Source organism: Spodoptera frugiperda, chromosome 13 (assembly GCF_023101765.2).
Source record: "Spodoptera frugiperda isolate SF20-4 chromosome 13, AGI-APGP_CSIRO_Sfru_2.0, whole genome shotgun sequence".
Taxonomy (NCBI): Eukaryota; Metazoa; Arthropoda; class Insecta; order Lepidoptera; family Noctuidae; genus Spodoptera; species Spodoptera frugiperda.
The window spans coordinates 7,507,228-7,531,254 of NC_064224.1; the positions used below are offsets into that span (position 1 = coordinate 7,507,228).

Consider the following 24,027-nt stretch of genomic DNA (forward strand, 5'->3'; position numbering starts at 1 on the left):
CTACGGCATTTTAGTTGAGCATTGCCCTTTTTACGCCGTGTAGAGTATTTATTTAGTTTTTTGTTTTGCCTGTAATATCTTGTAAATTTTATTTCTTTCTTTATTTCTGTAAAATTGAAAGTAATTTTTGTATTCAATCATAACTAAAGTAATTCTTGACATGTATTTTATACGACAACTTTGTAATTGATATACTTGTATCTTACTCCAGACTAGAATTTTGTTCTGTATCATAGTTTTATTCACACAAATTCCACACCATAAGTAGGGTTACAGGTAGTCAAGTTTTAAGACATTTATGTACATCGTTGTCTAAGATAATTGATTGCTTTGGCAGATCTATTGAATGGGGTCGGATTTTGACAGTTACTAGTATTATAGATGGTAAAGTTTTAAGACATTTATGGACATAGTGGTCTAAGATAATTGTTTCTTCATCAGGATATTCGAGCGCGGCGGCTGCGGGTCTGGTTGCGGCGCGCGGCGCGGCGAGCTGACGCTGGAGGCGGCGCGGGACGCGGCCGCGCGGCCCCGACAACCGCTGCGGCCGCGCCGGGTCGCCACCACTGCCAAGAGGAAGAAGGTAGCTAATACCCGTTGTTTATTTATCATACACTCTGGTTAAATGCCTTGCAGATTAAAGTTTGCCTAAAAAACAGACTTGAAGCAATGTTCGTGTTGTATTAATGGGATTACCAGAAGTCAAATTAACAACGTCATCTAGTGTTAATGATTTTTACTGCTTTTTTAGGTCTCAGTATTTCAGTCTCTAAAACTTGTAATAAATCTACATTATAGTTAACATAAATATTGAATTCGAAATGACTACAATCTCATTATCATTTACTTAAACAATGAAGTGACTTCACCATTCATGATCTAGGTAATTCGCTTTTGTTCTTCTACACAAAAAAAACTAAAAACGAAATATTCCTTTCCAGGACGAAATAAGCGTAGACTGCCTGGACTTTAACAAGAAGATACTCCACACGGCATGGCATCCCCACGAGAGTATAATCGCGGTGGCGGCCACGAACAACCTCTTCATCTTCCAGGACAAGTTCTAGCAGCCGCCTGACCCTCGCACCGGGATCTCGCACGGTACTTAGTATAACACTCTTCTAGAGGAACGATTTTTGCTACCGACAGATGGCGACACCATCGCTTTTGGTCTTTAGGGTCCTTAAAATATAAGTTAATGTTCAATTGTTTTGTTTTTGTATGGAAAATCATTGTTTAGGCGGTTATCATGTTAAATTGTATTCAAGGATTGTCCAATTTTGAATTAATTTGTAAGAAATATGTCTTCAAATTAAGGATCTCTATAGATCTCGTGTAAAATGTTGTTGCCATCTGTGTAAGCTTTGTCTGAGCCTCGTCTACCAATGTGTTGTATATTATACCTGTTATAATGTAAATGACAAGCTGCACTATACAGTAAGGGTGCTACTGAAACTGTCCACACAAAATTAAACGTTAATTTCTATCAGCCATTCAAAATTGATATCTATTTTCGTAACTATAAGTTATAAAGTTGTTCGCACAGTAGCATCTTTACTTGTCAGCTTTGTTTCTCAAACAATCTGAGAGTTCATTTACCCCGGGTAGTAAAGTACGCAACGATAGCAATAAATTGTTTTAAACCTTATGTGAAAGTAAATAAGAACTATAACCGCGTGCACACAATCTCAGACACTAATTCCAAACATGCGGGTAAAAATAAACTGTAACACATTCACGTAAGATTGAAATTCCAATACATAAACTGTGCTCAATACAACGCTCATTGAAATACATAGGTATTTCGAGTCCTCGGTGCGTCAGGTGTGAAATATTAAATAACTTGTTGAATACAAGCGCGGCTTTCTATACGTGACGTAATTATCACAGCATCACAATTTTATTTAGCGTCCTAATGCTATAGGAAACATCCATTGTTCTACTTTAAAAAGCGAAAAAAATGCAAAGGTAAGCGTATACAAGTCCGCATCGTACGCATTCCGTATGACGTCATCAGTACGCATTGCTGATGATGCGGTCCGTACGATGCGGATCAGTGGACGCAGTTGTATGAGTTTCTATACAAGACAAACTAAAATCCGTTGCGTGCGATGCGTACGATGCGGGTCTGTGGACGCTTACCTTAAAGGAGCTCCTTTTCCACAAATATTTTGAATCAAGACTGGTTAGTAGTAGGACTGAAGGACCGTTCACAACGTTTTTAAGTAATAATAATAATAAATTCTCGGTATTGCTCTTAAAATGGCGTTAAATGAAGATTTTTGCGTAAAAGTACTTATACAATTCAAGAAATACGAGTTGAACTCTGTTTATGGAAGTTAAATGTCGATTTGTCACCACATAAGTAAATAATTAATGTTCCTCTACCATTTTAAAGGTTAATGTAAATAAATCTTGTTCTATTAATGATAACAGATAACACATTACCCTTCACACATTGTAGTCAGGTCAAAATAACTTAACATACTAGAAATTCATATTAAATTGCACCATTTCTTTCTCAAATAATTCCAACAATAACGTGTTCAAACTAAATTATCTTTAACACGTCGTGCGCGCACGCAGATCCATGCGAGACACAATGTGTTTTCTATTGTGGTCTTATACGAAAGGCTAATGAATATGAGTCCCTAGCGTAGATTGAAATTAGTCGAGGTACCTCGTCTAAAAGTTAGGTAAGCCGATAGCAATGTTACTAAGCAAATTTTTCCAAGTATTTCTTCATAAAAAGAGAAATTGATCTGCCGTCTCACAAATATGAAACCACGTACCGAATCCGTCTGAAATGCCTGCTTTATAATAATGAATAAGTCACTGAAAGCCGCTCTTGTCCAGTTGTGTCGTATTGTTAGTGGGAATTGTACCTTATTCTCGTAGTTTTTAAAGTCCAATATCGAAGTACTTACGTTTCTTTGTTTGTTTTTTTTTTTATAGTTTTGTTACTTACTTTTGTACCTGTTGGTTGAACTTATGTTAGGTTCTCGATACAAAATCATACTTTATTTTTTAAGCGTAAAGGTCTCTTTTTACTTACCTACGTTCATCAGTCGACGTCTTGTGACTGATATGATGGAATATCTATTGTTTTTTAATTTTAAATTGGGTTTTTCTCATTTTGGGATGCCTACAATGTTTCTTAAGGGTCGGTAAAGCGCATGTAATGCCTTAAGTGTTGCAAGCGTTCATAGGCCACGGTAACCACTTACCATCAGGTGGATATTAAAAATCCTCTTGTCTAGTGATTTGTATAGTTCCCATACAATACGGTACAACGTGTAGGTAGATAGATACTAAGTCCGTTAATTCAAATTTTCTGAGAAAAAAAAGTAATTTATACGCTTTTCTTACTTAAGGTTCTAAGCGATAATTAAGTATTTATTGTTTAAACATAAAAACTGTCCCTTTTTTAAGGAAACGACACAACATTTGTATGAGATTAGTTAGGTGTAACGAATGTTTAGACGCGTCAAGGAAATGTATGAGATCCCCCCCATAATCTTTTTTTTTCAATATTTTGTATGAGACGTGTATGGGATTTGTTTTTTTTTTAATTTGTCGCGATATAAGTATCGTTTAGTGAACGTAGGGTTTTTTTTCATCATGGAGTAGGCGTAAGTATTTTTTTTAAATGATTAAAAAAAGATGGCTGGTCGACGGTTTTCGCAAATGTATCTGGTATTTTGAAGTCTTATTAAATTGACAAGTTGTTTATATTCTTATAAATGCAAAAACATAACTTCATTGTATTGGTATCGTTCGAAAATATCTTTTCGTTCAAAATTCATCCTTATTTTTCAAGCAGTAAAGTCGATTTTAGTTCAAAAGTCAACCGTAGTGGAGCCAGTCTCGAATACAGCATGTTTACAATATACGTACATATCTTCAAGCCTCAAAGAGGGTAGGCAGAATGATCTCTTAAACATTATGATTAAGATCTCATACATTTTGTACTGCGCTGAGAAATGGTAACTCATGGTTTATAACCATATGGTTTTATTTGAAGGAATCCACCGTCAATATAAAAAAAATATTGTCTGCTTGTACTGTAACTGTGATTTATTTGGAAATTGCACCTTATTCACTTAGTCTTTAGATCGCTTTTTGTCTATCACAGATGCTGTGATACAGTATAAAGTTTAAATTTAATTTTGTACTTTATTTCAGTCCTATTAATGTTGATTTTTAGTCAAGATTGCATTTCTTATTCATGTAGCATTTTTCTAAACAATAGGTTTGCTCAAAATTCTATGCAAATGTGATATTATACGAACTTGCTATGCATATCATTTCACTGCCAATTTTTATAGCCATATTTGTTTATCTTCCAGCCGAGTAGGGCAAACAGAACCTCTCTCTTCTCTAAAGTCGGTTAAAAAATAATAAATGATACATAGTGTAAAAGCAAGCAAGACCTTTTCTTCTCTAAAGTCGGTTAAAAATAATGAATGATACTGATGTGTGTGTAATGTTTTCAATATAAAACACAGTTACAGTACATTTCTAGACGGGAATCATACGTAAATTGTAATTATATACTTCAACAGAGTAGCCGTCGAGCGACGCTACAATACTGTTGATGATATATACCGTTTATTTATTATATTATGTATAATAATTATGTATTTTCTAATTACTTTGTGAGTTTGTTTATACATTGGCGATGTTACAATTATGATTTCAAAGTTTTCTTTTATATAGTCTTGATGAGAATTTGCTGTTATTCACGTATATTTGAAATAATTGATTTAAATCTTATTTACAAGTTGCATTTGATTTTTTTGTGTCAAAATGGTGGATTTGTCCTAATTGATGGTCGCTCAATTGATTGATTGATTTAAACTTTCTAATAATAATTATCGATTTACGTGTAACCAGCAAAGCTCAGCAAGGCTATGTTATTTCATAAATTCGGCATATATTACTTATTGGAAAACATTGTGATTCGATGCTTGAGCAGTGTGGTTATAATATAATGTAAATATGTAGTGTTGTTGAACGATGGTCTGAAGTAGTCTGAACAGATAGTCTACGTCACAACTTGTACAGTTAGTCTTATATGTATTTTGTGTAAAGCTTGGAAATTATGTTCGACTATGATTATAATATGAATTTGTTTCTTTTTTTTTAACTTTTGTGTCTAGTTTCTACGTTAACAGCTAGCGTTTAATGTAACTACATTTATACATAATTTTGTAACTGAAATTGTTTTGAATAATTGTAAATCGAGGCTTTAAACCAACGTTGCATCGAGCGGATCTTCCTAGAATACATGATAATTCTGTGTTAATAGTTAATGGTAGTGTTTATGAAAGTTGAAGCTAGCCACTCGATATAAGTCGGAGGCCTGTCGCTCGATAGAACGTCGCCTGCGTGGTGTCTGTTTCTGCAAAACTTATAAGTCTGCATAAAGATATCAATAGGATTTTTCGAGTTAAACAAACCTTTACAAGGCCTAGTGTATTACCCACTCAACGTGCGTCGTGTGTAATTCACCTGTTTGTGATCGCTAGAATCCCGAACTTGTCCATTTTTGTACATAAGTAACGTTCGATCGTTCCGAACGTTGTGATAGTTTTGCAAGGCGGACCCCAAATAATTTGGTTCTGTACATAGACACGTGAAACGGCTAACATTATGTTTAATATTTCGGCTGTATTCAGGCCCTCTCCATAATCTCCACACCATTTTTTATGTTCATCAATATGTATAGGAACTGCGTTAAGTTTTAGTTATGTTTCTGTCGTCTGTTTTGTAAGGGGCCCGGTCAATTCCTTCTAGTTGTTCCGACGATAGCTGAACACGCTGTTTCGCTATGTAATTTAAACAAATGTGTGATATTTAAAAATATGCCTATGCAGCTTGTACTTGGTCTTCTTATAAACGTTTGTAAATGATGCCCGAACATTGTCTGAGACGGTTGTAAGTAGAAGAGTTATTTTTAAAGTATATAATTGCTTGAAAAGCAATAAATAGTATAGGAATTGACTGTCCCCCGTGAGATCCAATGTAAAAATATGTCGCTCTGTAGTATAAATGCAAAGACATCTTGTATAGAGTGTGGTTGCGAAGCGAGAATGCGCGCGAAACAGGTGATGAGTGAGCTATAATTTAAGTACTAGTTTATAGTTAGGCGAAAACTGTGAAAACACAGAATTAAAAAAATCAGTTTTTTTTCCTGTATCGAGGGATCAACAGATAATGCTTGATAAATGTGATAATGTCGCAATAAGCGGTGTGTTGTGGTCTGTGGACGAGATGGTGATGTGGATAGACTTTTTTTTCTTTTTGAGGTACCGTTTTGCGCTGTGAGGAACCTCGGACGGTTTGCTGACAACGAAACCTCGTGCTGTCAGTGTGAGCGCGCGCGTCGGCGCGCAGACGTACGTTTACGAAGTTACTACAGCTGGGCGACTCTTTACATTCATTCTTTGTAATGTACACTTTAACTGGCTTCGTAAATCTAAATCTACAGTTTGAAATTGGGTACCGTTCACTTTGGCGTGGTAAACACGGAAATGTTGGTGTTGCCATAAGAATAAATAGCGGGAATTTTAAAATCAATGTGCCATGATCTTCGCCGGCTCGGTGGCGCGTGCGCTTCACACGGAAAGAGTTGTTGTTAAATCAAAATATTTCCTATAAATAATAAAATTTTTATATCTGAACTCTGTGTTGTTATTTTTTCATCCTCAATAAAAGGCCATTTTTGTAAAAAATCTTTATTTTATAAATAGTTTTCCCAAATCACATGGTATCACGTCACCACATCGGCAATTCTCTCAACGAGAAGATAAACAAAATATTCTAATTTACACCTAAACTAAAATAAAAATGCGACCATTAAACACTTAGAAAGTGCCAGACAATATTCAATTTTTAACATAACAAAATTATTTGACAAATGCGTCGAATTCAACATTACACATTCTGTAAAAAGTACCTTCCTACTGTATTACTTTTACACATAATGTAAATTTTTCAAAAAATATTGACAATACATAGTATAATTTCAGTATCCTATGTTTTGACTACATTGAATCATAAAAAAGTCTACATAGTACAATTCTTATACAATTTCCTAAATTATAAACTTTTGAGCACTTTATTACATAAAACACAGTTTGTCTAATCATTATGTCATGATTTCCCTTCTAGCAGTAATATACTGCTAGTTACAGAATATTTTAGCAGATATTTATCACAATATACTTAGAACCCAAAGTCATATAATAATTAATAGCTACCCGATCGGTCGTTCCACAATATAAAAAACCAAATTGTCTATTTTCACTAAATTTTGGTACTGTGAAAGTTCCCGTAATTTAACTAAACTACTTTATATACCACTTAACCGAAATTATAATTATTTTTTAGGTTTTAAACCTATTGCTTATTGGTCGATTCTACACTTCAGTAAAAAAATGTTGGCAATAATCTAGCATTGGTGATTGAAGATACATACTATAGATTCCAATAGATTGAGTGATCATCATAGGCGCTGGTAGTAAAAGAGTGCGCTTAATACGAGTTACACGCCTCTGAGATGAGAAGAAACAAAAAAAATATAAATATATTTATATTATGGCTCCATCATGGATAAAATTCTTCAATATCTGGAGAAACTAAATAGAAGTTCCAACCAAAAAATGTAAATTTTCGTTCCCATTTCTAAAATTTGAAACATATTTTAAGAGATCGCGTGAGGTTTCGATAGTAAATTAGGACTGTCGAGAGTAACTCTCGAAGATGGGAATGGTTATTAATATAGAGGTAATTGATAAATCATTTTGTTTAGCAGCGCCCACAATCATACAAAATCTACCAAAATATCGATAAATCAGTCAAAAATCGATTATGTGGCTGTGTGAATCGACCTTCCTAGACCTACGTAATGCACATCAGTTTAATATTTTAGATATTTCTTTATACATAGTTAATCGATTGATATGTTGTTATTCCTTGTGTACAGATTATTTAACAGCATAGATACCTTAATTGCACTTTATTTGAGCAAGGCCCTAACTTAATTTATAAGAAAAAAAAGGGTTCCATTCGTTAAATTAGTGTTGCCAACACGAATAATGAATCAGCAATTTTTTACACAAGTAATAAAAAAATACCTAATTTCGGCAACAATACATGGTGTTTTCATCCACTAAAGTCCAAAAATTTAATAAAAATACTACTACGTTTTCTTGAACCTTAACCGTAGGTAAATTAAAGCTAGGGTGATGACTATCCAGGCGATGGTGGTTAGGAAACCGTAGATGACTGATTTGTCCATGATGGTGGCTCCTTTCTCCATAATATCTCGGAGAGATATTGAGGGGATCGTGAATGGGAGGGTGAGGGAAATCATTCGGAGTGTGTATGACATTCCCTCTAGAGGCCATAGGATACCTGGAATTGGAGAAATTATGTTAATGGTCATGTCTAAGGGGTATTTAGATTAGCTTTATTTTGAAAATTCGATTACGGTATATTTGCTATTTTTTATTGTTTTTTTTTTTGGGTTCTCGGAAGAAAAGCCTTTGCCGAAAAATATTGTTGTCTCTCTTATCTAGACAGTGAAAGCCAAAATTATTTATTTCAAATGGACCTGTAGAGCATTTGAACGATGATATCATAGAAGTTTAATAATGTAATGTTGTTATGTATTCAAAGTTCGATAATTCTCAATAAGTAACTGAGTAGCATTAATTAAAAGCAGATTTGAAATAGCAAAAATGGACAACTATTCTCTTAAGAAGTGATTTTGGCAAAAAAATCCAATCAGAATCTTAACGGCAACTTACCACACAACAGAATCATGGGATAGAAGCTGCCGGTAGCCACGAAGAAGGACATGGTGTGGCTATTGCAGTAGACGGACAGTAGGAACCCGTAGCACATGCCGCATATACCCTGTAAGAACAGCAGTAGGCCGCATACCAGCTTGGAGCCCACTGACGGGATGCCGTAGCCAATGAAGGCTAGTGCCATCATTTCTATTGTCTGGAAGGAGAAAGAAGAATATGATTAAGGTGTGATATAATATTATCCATCACAAGAAGCCCCATTGAATTATAAAAAAAAAACTGTAAAAATGTATTTGAATTAAACCATAACCAGGCGCTTTTGAAAGGTCAAAAAATATAGAAAACTCCGTGAGTCTGTCCGTCAGTGCAGCTGGGCGAATTATTATTGATGAAGATGATTGCAACTGGGTATCTAATTTGCGAAATTCATTATACAACACTTTAACTATGTCCAGTAAATGGAAAATTCACTCCTCATTACGTGGAACTCTTTAATGTGCATTTGTGATTACATCAACAGCCTATAAGTGACCACTGCTGACCAAAAGCTTCACACAGAGCATGAGTTTGAGCATTAATCACCACGCTTGCTCAATGCAGATTGGTGATTTCAAACTTATAATTAGAAATTATAAGCCCAGGTTTCCTCACGATGTTTTCCTTCACCGTATGTGTTCCAGTGGTATGTCAATAATCTTAGAAACTACATATGACTCGGAAAAAAGTCACATTGGTATTTGCCGTTGGTAGGTTTCGAACACGCGCCTTCATGCACGTTTAGTAAAGCCACTAACTAACCTGTAACAAAATAACAGCAGACTGCAGTGTGATGTGCACGTTCAACATTTCCTTGGGCTTGACTCCGGCCACCGCACTCCTCTCCCACACTCCCTCCAGGCGGTCCGTGATCATCAGCGTCGATGTCACGATCGCAGACAAGAAGTAAATGATGCTGGAATGGATTAGAAGGTGTTTTTATCAAATCATCGTCATTATATCAGCCATAAGACGTCCACTGCTGAACATAGGCCTCCCCCAATGACTTCCAAATAATTGAAACGAATTATTGATCGTTGATTCGTATTCGAATTGCGCTCTTAAGTTTAACATGCGAGCACGTAAAAATTGAGAAATGAAAGTTTATTTACTTAAGTTAGCGATTGGTCAATCAAGATTACTTTATAATACTAGCTGGTTTGGCAAACTTCGCACTGCTTAATTTTTTTACACTTTTTAAACCTTCCCTGGACCTATACAAGTAATTCAAGATCTAGGTACAAAATCTGCCAAATCGGTCCAGCAGTTCTCGAGTTTTAGCGAGACTAATTGATTTTTGTTTATAGATTAGGTCGAGATTTTCTATCATTTGGGCTGGGTTCTGAGGGTTGCTTCATACACCCAATGGTCAATAGGACTTATTACTACCTACATTACACGCTTCTAAAGGCTCGAAAACTCATTAAAGAACTTTAAATAAGGAGAATAAAAGGTCTCATATCCACATATCCATCGCCTGCTCCATTTACTTACGTGATGAGTATTCCTGGCGCCATGAAGCTGACCACTTGAGGTTCACTCTTACCGTAAACTGGTTTCTCGAAGTGCACTGGTATCTGTCGCATAAATGAGGATGTTAGATCTGAGGGAATTTGTGTGTATGGAAGGTAATTTTTTTAATGGACTAGGTAATTTTTTTTATAGGATGTGATGTGATGGATTTGGATCCTAGGAATTGAACGTAACCGGTGTTATTGCATTAGTGGAGGCTCCGGATCTGTACATTTAGTACGAGTTTACTTCACGTTTAAAGTAATCGAAAGCTTCATTGGTTGGTTTATTCAGCCGGGGATCAGCGCGCCGAACGCGCTCTTGTTTCGACTTCTTTAAACGTGAAGCAAACTTATACCAAGGATACTGGTCTATTCAGACAATCCAGTTAATCTACTATCAGCACCAACTATGAGTATGGATGCTGATGGTGATTACCTGGTGCGGTTTTATTGAGGTTGGGGAATCCTAAACTTTTTAGTTTTTTTTTTTTATGAGATAAGCCGGTAAACGAGCAAAAGGATCACCTGATGGTAAGCAATTGCCGTCGCGTATGGACATCCGTAACATCAGAGGCGTTACAATTGCGTTGCCGGCCTTTTGGGGGTTTAGGAATTTGAGGATTGATGGGGATTCGGTGATTAAGGTGATTAGGTTAAATAATTTGGTCTCTGTTAACCTCACTCAGACGACGAAACACAACGTAAGCGTTGTTTTTCTAAAGCGATCTTATAAGGTCATGTAACCTATGAAGTAGTCAACTTAGCATATATTTTTTCATTGTAAGTGCAGAGTAGCAAGATGTAGGCATAACAATAAATACTGGAATGTATAAATACTTACTGATGGGTGATGTACATAACGTATATCAATGTAAGGCGATGGTGATGATGTGCTATAAAATTATCTGAAGTCCGAAGCAGTGCATAAGAAACATGACAAATGAATGATAAAAATACAATTTGATATAAGTAAAGCTAAAATTAATCAGTTCTTCTTAATATAATGTAGATTGGTGAAAGTTAAAAAACTTAGTTGCTAGTAGCTTAATAGTTAAGATTTTAAAATGAGCTATATAATAGATACGATACGGTAATCAAAAATGGTTTTAATAAAAATAAATAAATAATATTATAGTGCAAAATAGATATATAAGAATATTTATATTACGTGAGACATACTAAACCAATAAACATATTTTTGGCCTACTCACGTAAATGTTCGACGAGGAACTCGACTAGTTTCAAGCTATGCTAGAGACAGTCGCCGCATCTTGTGTATGAGTCCCTAGCATGACTTAAAACTAGTCGAGTGCCTCGTCAAACAGTTACGTGAGTAAGCCGATAACATAATAATTAAGTCTTTGTCTGCCAATAGAAAACTGTTGAAGGCAAATCCTCCGCTAACGTCGGTCACCGGTGACTCCCGTGGGGTTTAAAGTGTTAAAGTGCTCCCACACAGCAGTTATATAACGTTATACAACATTGTGTAACATTTATAATAGCATGTAACATACTCTACAACCACTGTTATAATTTGTTTAAACACAAATGTTATTGTTACACATTGTTGTATAACGTTATATAACCGCTGTGTGGGAGCACCTTTAAGTATATTTCTGCATGGTATTGTAACATACCTGTACTAAGTTGTCCGGTCTGCCGCACGCTATCATGGCGCGTCGCGTGAAGCTCTCGTACGCCTTGTGGAGCTGAGTCTTCATGAAGTTGGAGATCTGATGGTCTGGGGTAACACGTAGTTATTGTATAGTGTTAGTGGTAACTAAATTTAATAATCCTAGTAATATTATGAATGCGAACGTTTGTATTTTGGTTTTCTACTTCTTCACGCCAAAAACTATTAAAGGGTTCCAGATGAAATTTGGAACACGGGTAGGTTTTTATATTTGTTGGGTTGACGTTTGTCTACTATCTCGCCTGATGATAAGTGATGATGCGGCCTACGGTGGAGTACATCTGCCCATAAGCAACCTATTCATTCGGGCCTTGAAGACACCCAGGTTATACCCATCAGGAAACACAGACTCCGGTAAATAATTCCACTTCTTAGCAGTTCGCACAAGGAAGCTTGAAGCGAGGTGCTTGTCTAGAATATGCTTATCCCCTATTAGCTTATGGCAATAGGCTCACCCCTATTACATGGTAAAAAGTGGGTGTTCATTGTATAGTGGCATTACGTGCGGTAATGTGCATCTCTGACTACCTCTTAGGAGTGTGGTGACACATAAAAATCCTACATCGCACATGTGAAGTTTACATGCAAATAAACATGGATAGAAAATCCCAACGAACAACAGTAGGGCAGAAAGCCCGCCAGGCATGATCACCTCGCCTGGTCGGAGGATCCTCCTTTTCTTAGGGAACTTTACTATCTTTTCCCTAAAGGGGAATAAAAGGCGTGACGATAAAAACACAAAAAATAGATGATAATTATGCTGATCATGAAAATGCTGATGATGATGATGATTATCAAAATGATGATGATGATGATGATTATCAAGATAATGATGATGATGATGATTATCAAAATGATGATGATGATGATTATCAAAATGATGATGATGATGATGATTATCAAGATAATGATGATGATTATCAAGATAATGATGATGATGATGATTATCAAGATAATGATGATGATGATGATTATCAAAATGATGATGATGATGATGATGATTATCAAGATAATGATGATGATGATGATTATCAAAATGATGATGATGATGATTATCAAGATAATGATGATGATGATGATTATGAAAATGCTGATGATGATGATGATTATCAAAATGATGATGATGCACTCACTAGTCATATCCAGCCACACGCTGACGCTGCTATCCTCCACGATGTCGTCGTCGACCTCTCCGTCGGCCACGCGCTTGCCCAGCGCCGCGCTGAAGTTCCTGGAGAAGTGCAAAGCGCCGTACAACTTGCCTGTAGCTACGGCCTTGCGAGCTTCCTCCGTGGAGTTGAATACAGTCTGGAATTTAAAGATTTTAAGTTAGGAAAGTGATTTTTACTGGGTTGCAAGTAAATCTGTTTTTTTTTATGGTGTTAGCTGGTAAATGAGCATACGGGTCACTTGATGGTAAGCAATCGTCGTCGCACAAATACACCCAAAACACCAGAGGCGTTGTAAGTGCGTTGCTGGTCTTTTCGGGATTAGGAATTTAAGGGTTGTTGGAGAATCGGGAATAGGGAAGGAGGTTTATTGGGCCTATTTAAAATGTAGTTATTTTAGAGTAAAATTGTCATCGGTTTATAGCAATATAAATAGACTAGCCCTTTTTACATGAAACTAGTGCTTTGGTTTAATGTAGTCATAATTAATGGTTACACAGAAAGTAACGTCCTTTTTTGAAGGCGTAAATGGCAAACGGGTACCAATATCTGCCCATAAAATCAGAGAAGTAACAAGCCTTTTGGAGATTCGGGGATAACAGATAGAAGTTAAACAATCTCATTGACATGACCAATCAAAACCACTGAAATAGTGTACTTAAACAATATAGAGCCAAAGAAACATGGTATACGTACAGGGAACAACATCTTTTTCTCCATTTCCTCTAGGAACCAACAGCTGAGCATGTAGAGGTCGCACGTCTCGTCCTCCTGGAGTACCGTCGTCACCAGACTCGTGTTACTGCAGATCTTTAAGCCAACTGGAAAGAAGAAACAAGATTTTTTAGAAGTGAAATAAAAAATATGAGGTTTTTTATTTAGGTTATATTTCCATAATTTTTTATAAGATTAGGAATGGAGACAACGAGCAGGCTTATCACCTGATGATAATTAATCAGTACCCTTAGTACGAATTTGCATTACATTGAACGAAAGCCAACCGTGCGAATGAACCAAACAAATCAGAGCGCCGAACGCGCTCTCTATTCGATTTCGTTCGACGTAAAGTACTAAGGCTACAGTTCCACCATTAACTCCAAAAGACCTGTAAGTGTATTTCTGGCCGTTTAAGGTATATAGATACGTTGTTTACTTGGTAAAAATACATGACACGGCAGATTCAAATAACAAGAACAAAATCCTGGGTTGGTATTCAGATTTTAAAAAGGAAGGTTTGCTTTTAATCTTTGTCCCTATTACGGCTTTTAAAAGGTCCAAAATAATGTCATCCTTAAAATAAAACTGCCTCTAAATAAGATGTTAATCGCAATATCCAGAGATTCTACATACATGGTGAGAGAGCCGCTTCATCGTTGACCACTCCAATCTGTAGATCCCGCGGGTCGTGGCCCACCGCCGCGAAGAATGCTACCACTTGGATGATCGGGAACAGGATCGAGAATATTAGACCACTGGAATGGAGAGGTTATTATGTTATTTACCAACTTACTGGCTTATATATTATAGACTATGCTTATTTTACTGGAATAAAAATGAATTGCTCAAATTCTATCTGCTAATATCAATGATTCCAAAAATGTGTGTTCTCCCGCCTTGGGCGAGGACAGAAGGATTGTCAAACTCTTGACTGACTGAAAACCACTCTGTTCCTACCTCTGCTTTGCTTTGAGCTCCGGTAAACCCGCTAGGTAGTTTGCAGTTCCGGATCGGCCCTACTGGCCCCCATCTGTGGTGGTTTGATTGTTCTTTGAGGCGCGTGCCGAGCTCTCGGGCGTCGTACACACGTGTCTATTTTTTTTGCACTTTTCACCGAAGGAAAAGGTATATTCCGTTTTTACTCTTATACTGCTGAATCGACTTTGATGATAGAAATTAGGTACTTGAAAAACGTCGCCGTCACCAGCAAATAACAGAACCCGAAAACCATTGAACCAATTTGGGATATTTAATATTAAAGTATTTGAAGATGAATGACTCATTGGAAAATTGTAAATGTTCTTTTACCCAGGATGCCTGGCGAACTGCTGTATACTCTTGATGAAGACAGCTTTATACCGGGACTTCGTTAACTTCTTGTTGCCTTTTGGTTTGTCTTTCTTTGTGAGCACCTGAAAAAAATGAGATTGATAATTATTTTTATGGTATAAGCTGGTTAACGAGCAGACGGATCACCTAATGGTAAGCAATCGCCGCCGCCCATGGGCACCCAATTTATAAAGCCTCTGGTGTAGAGGCGATACATGTGTGTTGCCGGCCTTTTAGGGGTTAGGAATTTAAGGGTTGTGAGGGAGTCGGGGATTGGGAAGATTTGGCGGTGGGGGAAATTGGGTATCCGTTAACCTCACTCACACACACAAAACACAACGCGAGTGTTGTTTCACATCGGTTTTCTGTGAGGCCATAGTATTGTGTAGGTATTTCGTCATGTGAGTGATGTTACCAGAGGCCCAATCCCCCTCTTTATCCCCAAATCCTAAAATAATACCTTAAAGTCATAAGATCTTTATTTAAAAAGTTGGTACACTACTTACATCGGTGCTACTGGTAATGGTGGGGAAGTCGTCTCGGGAGTGGTAGCGGGTGTCCACTCCTGTGCACATACTGCTGTCCGGGATCACGTCCGGAGACACTGTTAGGGCTGCAGGGAGAAAGAGTCTTAGTATTCATTTTGTGTGGCAACCGACTTAGACAAATAGTTTGATGATAAAACTACAGATGACATTACGAGTCTTACAGCTGTACTCATAGTCATTTATATGGTTATTAAACCCAGACCTTAGCAATTGTTTAGGATATAAAATCGTTACTAAGGAATAGTTTATGTAATCATTAAATGTCTCTGAGTGCGGCAGTTAAATTGTGTAAATTAATAGATCAAAGTCAATTTGATCAGTTTGGTTGATGAAAGTTAATTATTGATCAAAACCTACACATAATTTATGTTTTATTTGCTTGCTCCACTTTCATATTATGGTATCTAGTCTGAGGTACAAAATAAGTTACAGCATGGGTACGGCAGAAGAAATAAATAAATGTATTCGTTATGCTTTATTACCTTTCAAAGCTAAAAAAATAACTAAATAGTGTCTAAATACTAACTGGACCGCCTCCTAGGCATCTCGTGTTGTCTCATCGCGAGTTTCAAGAACGCCTCCTCAAGAGTGTCGCAGTCGAACTTCCTCAGTAGATCCTCGGGGGAGTCCTCCGCTAAGAGTTGGCCATCTCGGAGTAGACCGATCTGAAAAAAGATAGAAGAAAAATTTAAATTAGTTATAGGAACCACGCTTTTTGTTTAATTTCTGCGCTGAGTAGGTGGCGCTAGTGTAGCTTTAAGTCCTGTTGTTTATTTGTAGTAGTAAAGTGTTGGAAATCTTAGGCAAAAAGAAAGAAAGACACTTGATAAAATTGATTATCACGATTATATTATAAGTCTTCTAGGATAGTCTAAATCACTGATTGATTGAATATTTTGAATTTGTACAAAGTAAAAACCTTGAAACTAGTCGAGTTCCTCGTCAAATAATTGCGTGAGTATGCCGAAAAACATAATAATTAAATCGAAAACTTGTATATTTTCATACCAGAGTCTAAAAACGGACAGACTTTCATAGAATTCTCTAGATGTAGAATCGAGGAATCTATATACATATAATAAATCTGTGGAAGGGAAATAAATAGCATAAATAATAAATAATTAGGGTGTTAGTGGATCGATACCAAACCCAAATATATGATTAATTTTTTTTTGTCTGTCTGTCTGTCTGTGTTAAGTAACCATTAAATGACTCTGAATACGGTGGAAAGATTTCTTCTATCAAGTTTAATACGAGTCATTAGACCAGGATAATTATTATCTAAGTCATAATATACCAGTACAAGTTGCGTATCAGTAATTAAAATCAATTATCTCACTACCCATCCATTGTGACAACGTAATCTTGTACGGAAGGTACTATTTATAGTAATTGTTTTGATACAACATCATTTTTTTATCTCTTATGGAAAAATTGTGTCTGTTTTGAACCGACTTAAAAAAAGGAGGTTCTTAGTTTGACCTGTATGTATGTATGTTTGTAGGCGATTATCTCGCGTTTAGCTGAACCGATTTTGATGCGGTTTTCAACACAGTATTTCAAACGAGCAAACGTATTACCAAATGGTTAGCAATCGTCGCCGCCCATGAACACCCGGAACACCAGAGGCGTTACAAGTGCTTTGCCGGCCTTTTGGTGGTTCGGATTTTGAGAAATATGGAGAGGGTGGTAATTGGGTCTTCGGTAACCTCACACTACGAAACACAATTTATTATTTCACGTCAGTATTCTGTGAGGCCTCTCTATCACTCCGGTAGAGTCGGCTCATTCAAGACCAAAATTAGCCAAATCGGTCCAGCCGTTCTCTAGTTTTAGCGAGACTAACGAACAGCTTGATTTTGATATGTATATGGAGATTAGAAAATATTTTGAAACTCACCTTGTGTGCTTGTTTCGTTTCGTCTATGTAATGTGTCGTGATGATGACGGTGGTTCCACGTCGCGCCTGCTCCGCTAGGAAGTCCCATATCCTGGAAAAACAAGAAAATATCTTTATTAGTAAATTAACAAATAGAAGGTAATTTTTAGATTCTAGATTACTTATACTAAAAAAACATTACATTTTTAAGTAATCTAGTCTAATAAATAAAATTGGAGTATCTGTTTGTAATATTGAAATAAGCGCGTGCGCGGGCGTGAGAAGGGTCGTTCCCTAATGCGCCCTGCCTTTTCCTTAGCTAGCATGATTGCTATGCAGAAGAAGGAGATGGCATCCCAGTCCTCGCTCTGCACCATGGCCTGAACCAATGTCAGGCGCCATTGCCGACCACGTCCCTGAGGACACGGCAGTGTTCAGCCCATGCAGGGCACACCGCCGTGTCGTCCAGGCGGTATTCGTAATGACGACACCCGGGGTATCCTCCCGCCCAATCAGAAACAGGAACCTACCGAAACTCCCATGTCCAGTAAGGACTTGCGTCAGACGGTAGAAGGGGACCCCGTAGCACCTCTCAAGATATTCCTCAAAAAGGGGACTTACCGCTGCAAGTTTAACTGTTTTTCTTCAAACGGGTCGTAAGCGTATTTGCAATTTCAATGGCATAACAAAAACTGTTTTTTGCGACACAAACACTAGCAAAAATGTAGGCAAAGCAGATTACAATGTGATCGTACCCGTGAGAACTGAAACTTGGCGTAGTGATCTAAATTAAGTGTTGTTCTATTGTTTTATTTTGAGACTTCTGAAAAAATTACGTTGATAATGTAAATGTTTAGTAATAGGTGTTTAGTGTGCAAAAAAATCAAGTTTGATTGCGGCAATTTCGACTTTATAAAAACTGAATTTAAATTGTCTTTTTTATACTACCGTAATAAGTAACGGATTATTCGATTTGTTACATTATATTGAAATGTTTTAAAAACATAGATTCTTGAAAGCATTCTTCGTCTTAGAAAATCTTACAGAAAAGCATTACTTTTCTTTTAAGGAAGGAAAATCATCCGAAAACTTCTCCCGTCTTGGGCAAGGTGAAAGGGAGTGTCAGACTCTTACTGACTAAAAACCACCCCGTTCCTACTCCTGCTTTTCGAGCCGAAGCCCCGGTAAACTCGCTAGGTAGTCCGCAGCTCCGGATCAGAGAATAGCATTGCTGGGCTGTTAGACATTAGCATGTAATAATAATTATTATTGCAAATATTAGCACGTCAGTGAAACACGTGATACAACCATAACACCATAACGTTGTGTTTATTGAACAAATGCACAAGTTATGTTATAACATAACAGTGTTGGCTCACGTACTGTTCATTTGCAATACAATTAAAACTAAGTATTACATGGTATGGCATAATTATTAGCCCTGTCTGTGTCTATGTATTAAGTTGTGTGGTTATGGTAGAGTATATTACAATAAACCACCCTTACTCTTCTCGTGGCTTTCGCGAAGTAATAAGCAAACTTAATAACCGAATATTCGATTAAAAATTTTGCGAAGCAGTCATGCCAGCTAGAGGGAACAAACTTCCTCGCGCCCCAGCCGTCACGAGGCGAAGATCTCCGGCCACCGGTCAATGCGGGTCTGTGGTTGGCGAGCTAGACTAGCTCATCGCTCGACTAGATCCATACCGGTGCGTACTGCGCGTCGCGTTTGGCGTGAGCCTCTAAGAACTATTAAACCACCATAGATGGGGCCCAGTAAGGCTGATATCCAACCTGGAGCTGCGGACTACCTACCGGGTTACCAGGGTTCAGAATGGGCGTAGGAACGGGGTCGTGTTTAGTCAGTAAGAGTCTGACACCCTCGCCTCACCCAAGACGGGAGAAGTAAATGGATGAATTTATGGCCTTAAAAAAAGTTGTTCAGAACAAAACTTCAATTTCACTGTAATATATTATTTTATTAATATTTAACTTATGTACACCTAACATTAGTTTGCAAAACACATAACAGCTACACATTATATCCATTTACTTTATTTGTATTTAAGTATTTAACTTTACTATGTATGTCTAAGTATTTGCTTTGCTCAGAATAAATGTACAACTAGTAATTGTATTTGTTTATAGTTATATTTTATTATTCCTTTAAATGTACTTCTTAGAAAATTTATTATTTTACACTGCTCATCTTTAAGTTTATTACACGGACATCAAAAAATAACTATCTGCTTAAAGGTGCTTTTCTACCAGAGATGTGCTATGCTACGTTTCTGTGGATGGGTTTGGCTTCCACCAATCATATTCATTGGTACACATAGCTTAGCACTAGTAGAAACGGACTCAGCTAAACTATGTTTTTTTATATGAAAAGATGCGTGCTATGGATGTGTGCTACGGATGCTTCCCTACTATCGATACATCGCATACTCGAGCTTAGCATGTTCTTCGCACAGCTACTTTGCGGCGACGCATCTTCATAGCACATCTTGCTTGTACAGCTACATAGCTTAGTATCAGTGGAAACGGTCACATGGATGAACTTAGCTATTACTTCTTCGTAGCATAGCTTTTTTTCTTGAGGGGGAAAATCATCCAATGGCTTTTCCCGCTTTGGGCAAGGCGAGAGGGAGTGTCAGACTCTCACTGACTAAAACCCACCCCGTTCCTACTCCTGCTTTTCGAGCCGGAGCCCCGGTAAACCCACTAGGTAGTCCGTAGCATAGCTACATAGTAGAATTGATTAAAAGTTGGTGAACCTATTCACCTCTATATATCCCTTTTTCCTAAGGTATGCAATATTAGGTTTCTACATTAGGTATCTAGTGAATGCCAAGATGTGAAATCCAGGTCTTACTACATCCTATTATTGTTGCAAGCTCACTTTATTGCCGAAGTTAGAGGATACGTGAACAGCATACACAATGAGAGTTAGCACACCCTGGTTATTTTAAATTATGTTATTTTGATATTACTTAGGAAATAGCTCGTGTGTGGTGGTAAGTACGACTGCCAAACAATTTCTTAGTTGTGATAAAGTAGGTATCTTCGGATTTTCAAAGTTATTTATAATTAGCCTATTTCGCCTAGCGGCTCGTTTTCGTGGGATAATAAGTGTCCTATCACCCGAGTCAGCTCATACCCTGTCTGTATACCAAATTTTAGTTCAGTAGTTTTAGCGTAATCGACAGACAAAGATCCACACATACAAACAAATAACTTTCACATATTTATAATATTAGTGTGATTATTAATTACACGTGGTGGGTTTAAAAGTAAGAAATATACAGCTGAAAATTTTAGGCAGGAATAGTATTTTTTTATTAATAGTATTTGTTTGTGAAAACCGTACAAAAACCAGTCCAGGTGTTTTTGAGTTCATCGCATTTATAAAAAAAAAGACGCGAAAAAGGACTACAAAGAAGTTTAAATATATTTTTATAATATCGTGAGATATAATTATCATATTAAATAACTAAAAATCACGGTTTACACACGTGTCTACATTTCGAGTCACAGAGGGACTCTTCATTATGGGCAGTCTACGCAACGTCATCACGTCGTATGATCAAGAGTCCTCTGTGACACGAAACTAGTAGAGGTTTTCTCAATTAATGTATTTGAGGAAACAGTGATTTTTAGTTAATTGGGTTTTAAATACCTATATTTAAATGAAAAGTCTGCAAAAATAACGCGTGACGATATATTGTATAGTTCTCGTAAATCTTTCCATTTCCTGGTTTTTATTATTCACTATATCACTGATCGTTTCACGGTTGTAGATTCAAATAATTGCATTAAAACACGGCAGTTTCATTTTTCAATATACCTGAGTTACCTACCACACTGTTTTTAGTCTTTTAAAAATGATGTCTGATTTTTTTAAGGCGGAAAATAAATCAGTTACTTCTCCCAACTGGATGAGGACAACATAACAGGTTACCGGGGTTTCGGCTCAAAGCAAGAGAAAGAACGGGGTGGTTTTTATTCAGTAAGAGTCTGAGTCTTACCTCATCCAAGGCGGGAGAAGTAATTGGACGATTACTCCCAGTCAAAAAAAAAATGGCAATAGTGAACCGTTTCAGACTGCGTGTCGTTTCCAAAACCGCTACACTTAAATACAGTTTTAGCCAATATTTTTGCAAATTGGACATCAAATTGCCAAACAGCAACAGAAGGCAACATAGCCCGTTGCATATAATTACGCGCAACACAATCGGAACATGCCGACCACATTGCAATGTCTCGGTCGTTGCTGTTGCAACACTGGCGAAGTCACAATTACCAGGCTGTTGCAACAGTTCGTCGATACAAATCTGCCAGTAAAATGCAATCTTTGGATTTGTTTTTTCTTGTTTTTAATTACTTTGATTTGTTTGGTTCAATGAGGAAAATCTGTTTGTTTTTTATTTATGTAATGGTTTCTTGATAATGGATGTTATAACATGCTAAGAGTAGGAATGGGGTGGTTTTTAGTCAGTGAGAGTCTGACACTGCCTCTCGCCCACTTCTCCCGCCTTGTATGAGACAAGGCGGGAGAAGTCATTGGATGATTTTCCTCGCTCAAGTGTAGGGTTTAAATAAGTCTTTGTTTAGTATTCATGGCATAAGTAGTAGAGTTGTTAAAGACATAGGTTAAGTATTATGTTTTTGTACACTAAGCGTTTGTTTTTATGTAATAACTAGCTAATGCCTGCGGCTTCGTTCGCGTGCATTATGCAGAGTTTGTGAATAATAAAAGTTGCTTAAGTTGCAACTTAGTAAATCAGCTACTAGAAGCCGACTGCCAATAGAAGTCCCATCAAAATCAGTACCGCTATTTCAGAGATAAGTTAGAACAAATAGTAAAAACCGGTTATTTCAATATTACAAACAGATATTCTAAAATTGTTTATTAATCCGTAAGTCTAGGTAGACTAGTCTAGTTTAGACTAGACGACTTAAGTTAATTGGCTGTCGGTTTTTGCTCTTAATTAGCGTCCTCTGTGTCGTGGTTACCTGCGATTTTACTCATGTTTTTATGAACAAACAAAAAAAAAGTCGGAATACTTAATCATTTTAATATTTCTAGAATGTTATGTGGAACCAGTCTACCTTAAAACTTGAAAACAAGCACAGCAATAAAGTCAAAGTCAAATTATTTATTCCAATTAAACCATAAATAGGTATAAGTTTTTAAACTGACATGGTCACTAACACTTTTTTTGATGGGGTAAAATCATTCAATGACTTCTTCTTTATGTCTATGAGTTTCCGATATTTCGGCACTGTTGCAAGCGCCATGATCACGGATCATCCAGTAAATATCCCGTCTTAAGTTCTAATATTAGTGTTAGTGACCATGTCAGTTTAAAAACTTTCTCAGATACATTTTTCCAATCAATAATTGTACATATATGTGAGAACAGTGGACAAATGGTAGAACTTCACTACATAGTATAAAAACAAAGTCGCTATTTTTGTCTGTTTGTCTGTATGCTTAAATCTTTAAAATTACGCAACGTATTTTGATGCGGTTTTTTGTAATAGGTAGAGTGATTCAAGAGGAAGGTTTATATGTATAATACAGGCATAATATATCACCATTGCATCCATGCGAAGCTGGGGCGGGTCGCTAGTAACACATAAAAACAAGATCAACAACAACTCCGTGATATTATTAAAAAAGTACACTGCAACTGTCACTTGGGCGCCATTTCTCAACAGATTGCAGACCAGAGGAGATTGCTGACATTTGGCAATATTTGGGTGACGTGCATGAATGAGCAGTTTGTTTCAGCATCAATGTGTTGCAAAGATTATGGCCTGGGATAAAAATGTTGAAGGAAATTCTTTGAATGACATAAATAAGGTAATTGGTCCAAGTCAAGAACAGCGTTGAAGCGTTGCTGGTTGAGTCGGAAGTGCGATAATCGAATAAGGGATCTCGGCTACGATTCTAGGGATGGGTTTTAATGTTTATTGTGATTTTTATCTGTTTTTCAGTTATAACAATGATACAAGTTTTTAAATATCGTGATCATGGTGCTTGCAACAGTGTAGAAATATCGGAAATTAAACTAGACATAAATAAACATGGTAAATATCCCGTCTAAAGTTCTAATGATAGTATAGCAAAGAGTCTGGAATTGGGTATATGGCAATAGACTCACTTGTTATTACATGGCAGTCATACTGGCGATAAGTATAGCTAATAGCTTCTAAATTTTATCAAAATTGATTCATCATTTTAAGAAGTAATGCATAGCGATCAAACTTACTTATGAATTTAGATCATTAATTAGTAACTAAAACAAGCTCTCATT

At 36.8% G+C, this 24,027-nt stretch overlaps 2 protein-coding genes across 8 annotated transcripts in view; one reads left to right on the top strand and one right to left on the bottom strand.

Moving 5' to 3' along the window:
- The window catches only part of LOC118270223 (protein phosphatase PP2A 55 kDa regulatory subunit), a 54,580-nt gene extending 47,894 nt beyond the window's left edge, over nucleotides 1-6,686 (top strand). For all 7 annotated transcript variants that reach the window (XM_050698132.1, XM_050698131.1, XM_050698133.1 and 4 more), the window contains 2 exons: nucleotides 442-583; nucleotides 942-6,686. In XM_050698132.1, coding sequence (XP_050554089.1) covers nucleotides 442-583; nucleotides 942-1,067 — 268 coding nt within the window. In that variant the 3' untranslated portion in view covers nucleotides 1,068-6,686. The remainder of the gene's footprint in view (nucleotides 1-441; nucleotides 584-941) is intronic.
- A 38-nt stretch (nucleotides 6,687-6,724) lies between these two features.
- LOC118270222 (ABC transporter G family member 23) overlaps nucleotides 6,725-24,027 on the bottom strand; it is a 56,536-nt gene continuing 39,233 nt past the window's right edge. The window contains exons 5-16 of the mRNA XM_050698130.1: nucleotides 17,726-17,816; nucleotides 16,352-16,490; nucleotides 15,784-15,890; nucleotides 15,257-15,360; nucleotides 14,582-14,703; nucleotides 13,928-14,052; nucleotides 13,196-13,370; nucleotides 12,007-12,110; nucleotides 10,350-10,432; nucleotides 9,618-9,771; nucleotides 8,817-9,015; nucleotides 6,725-8,421 (exon numbers count right to left, since the gene is read on the bottom strand). Coding sequence (XP_050554087.1) covers nucleotides 8,207-8,421; nucleotides 8,817-9,015; nucleotides 9,618-9,771; nucleotides 10,350-10,432; nucleotides 12,007-12,110; nucleotides 13,196-13,370; nucleotides 13,928-14,052; nucleotides 14,582-14,703; nucleotides 15,257-15,360; nucleotides 15,784-15,890; nucleotides 16,352-16,490; nucleotides 17,726-17,816 — 1,618 coding nt within the window. The 3' untranslated portion in view covers nucleotides 6,725-8,206. The remainder of the gene's footprint in view (nucleotides 8,422-8,816; nucleotides 9,016-9,617; nucleotides 9,772-10,349; nucleotides 10,433-12,006; nucleotides 12,111-13,195; nucleotides 13,371-13,927; nucleotides 14,053-14,581; nucleotides 14,704-15,256; nucleotides 15,361-15,783; nucleotides 15,891-16,351; nucleotides 16,491-17,725; nucleotides 17,817-24,027) is intronic.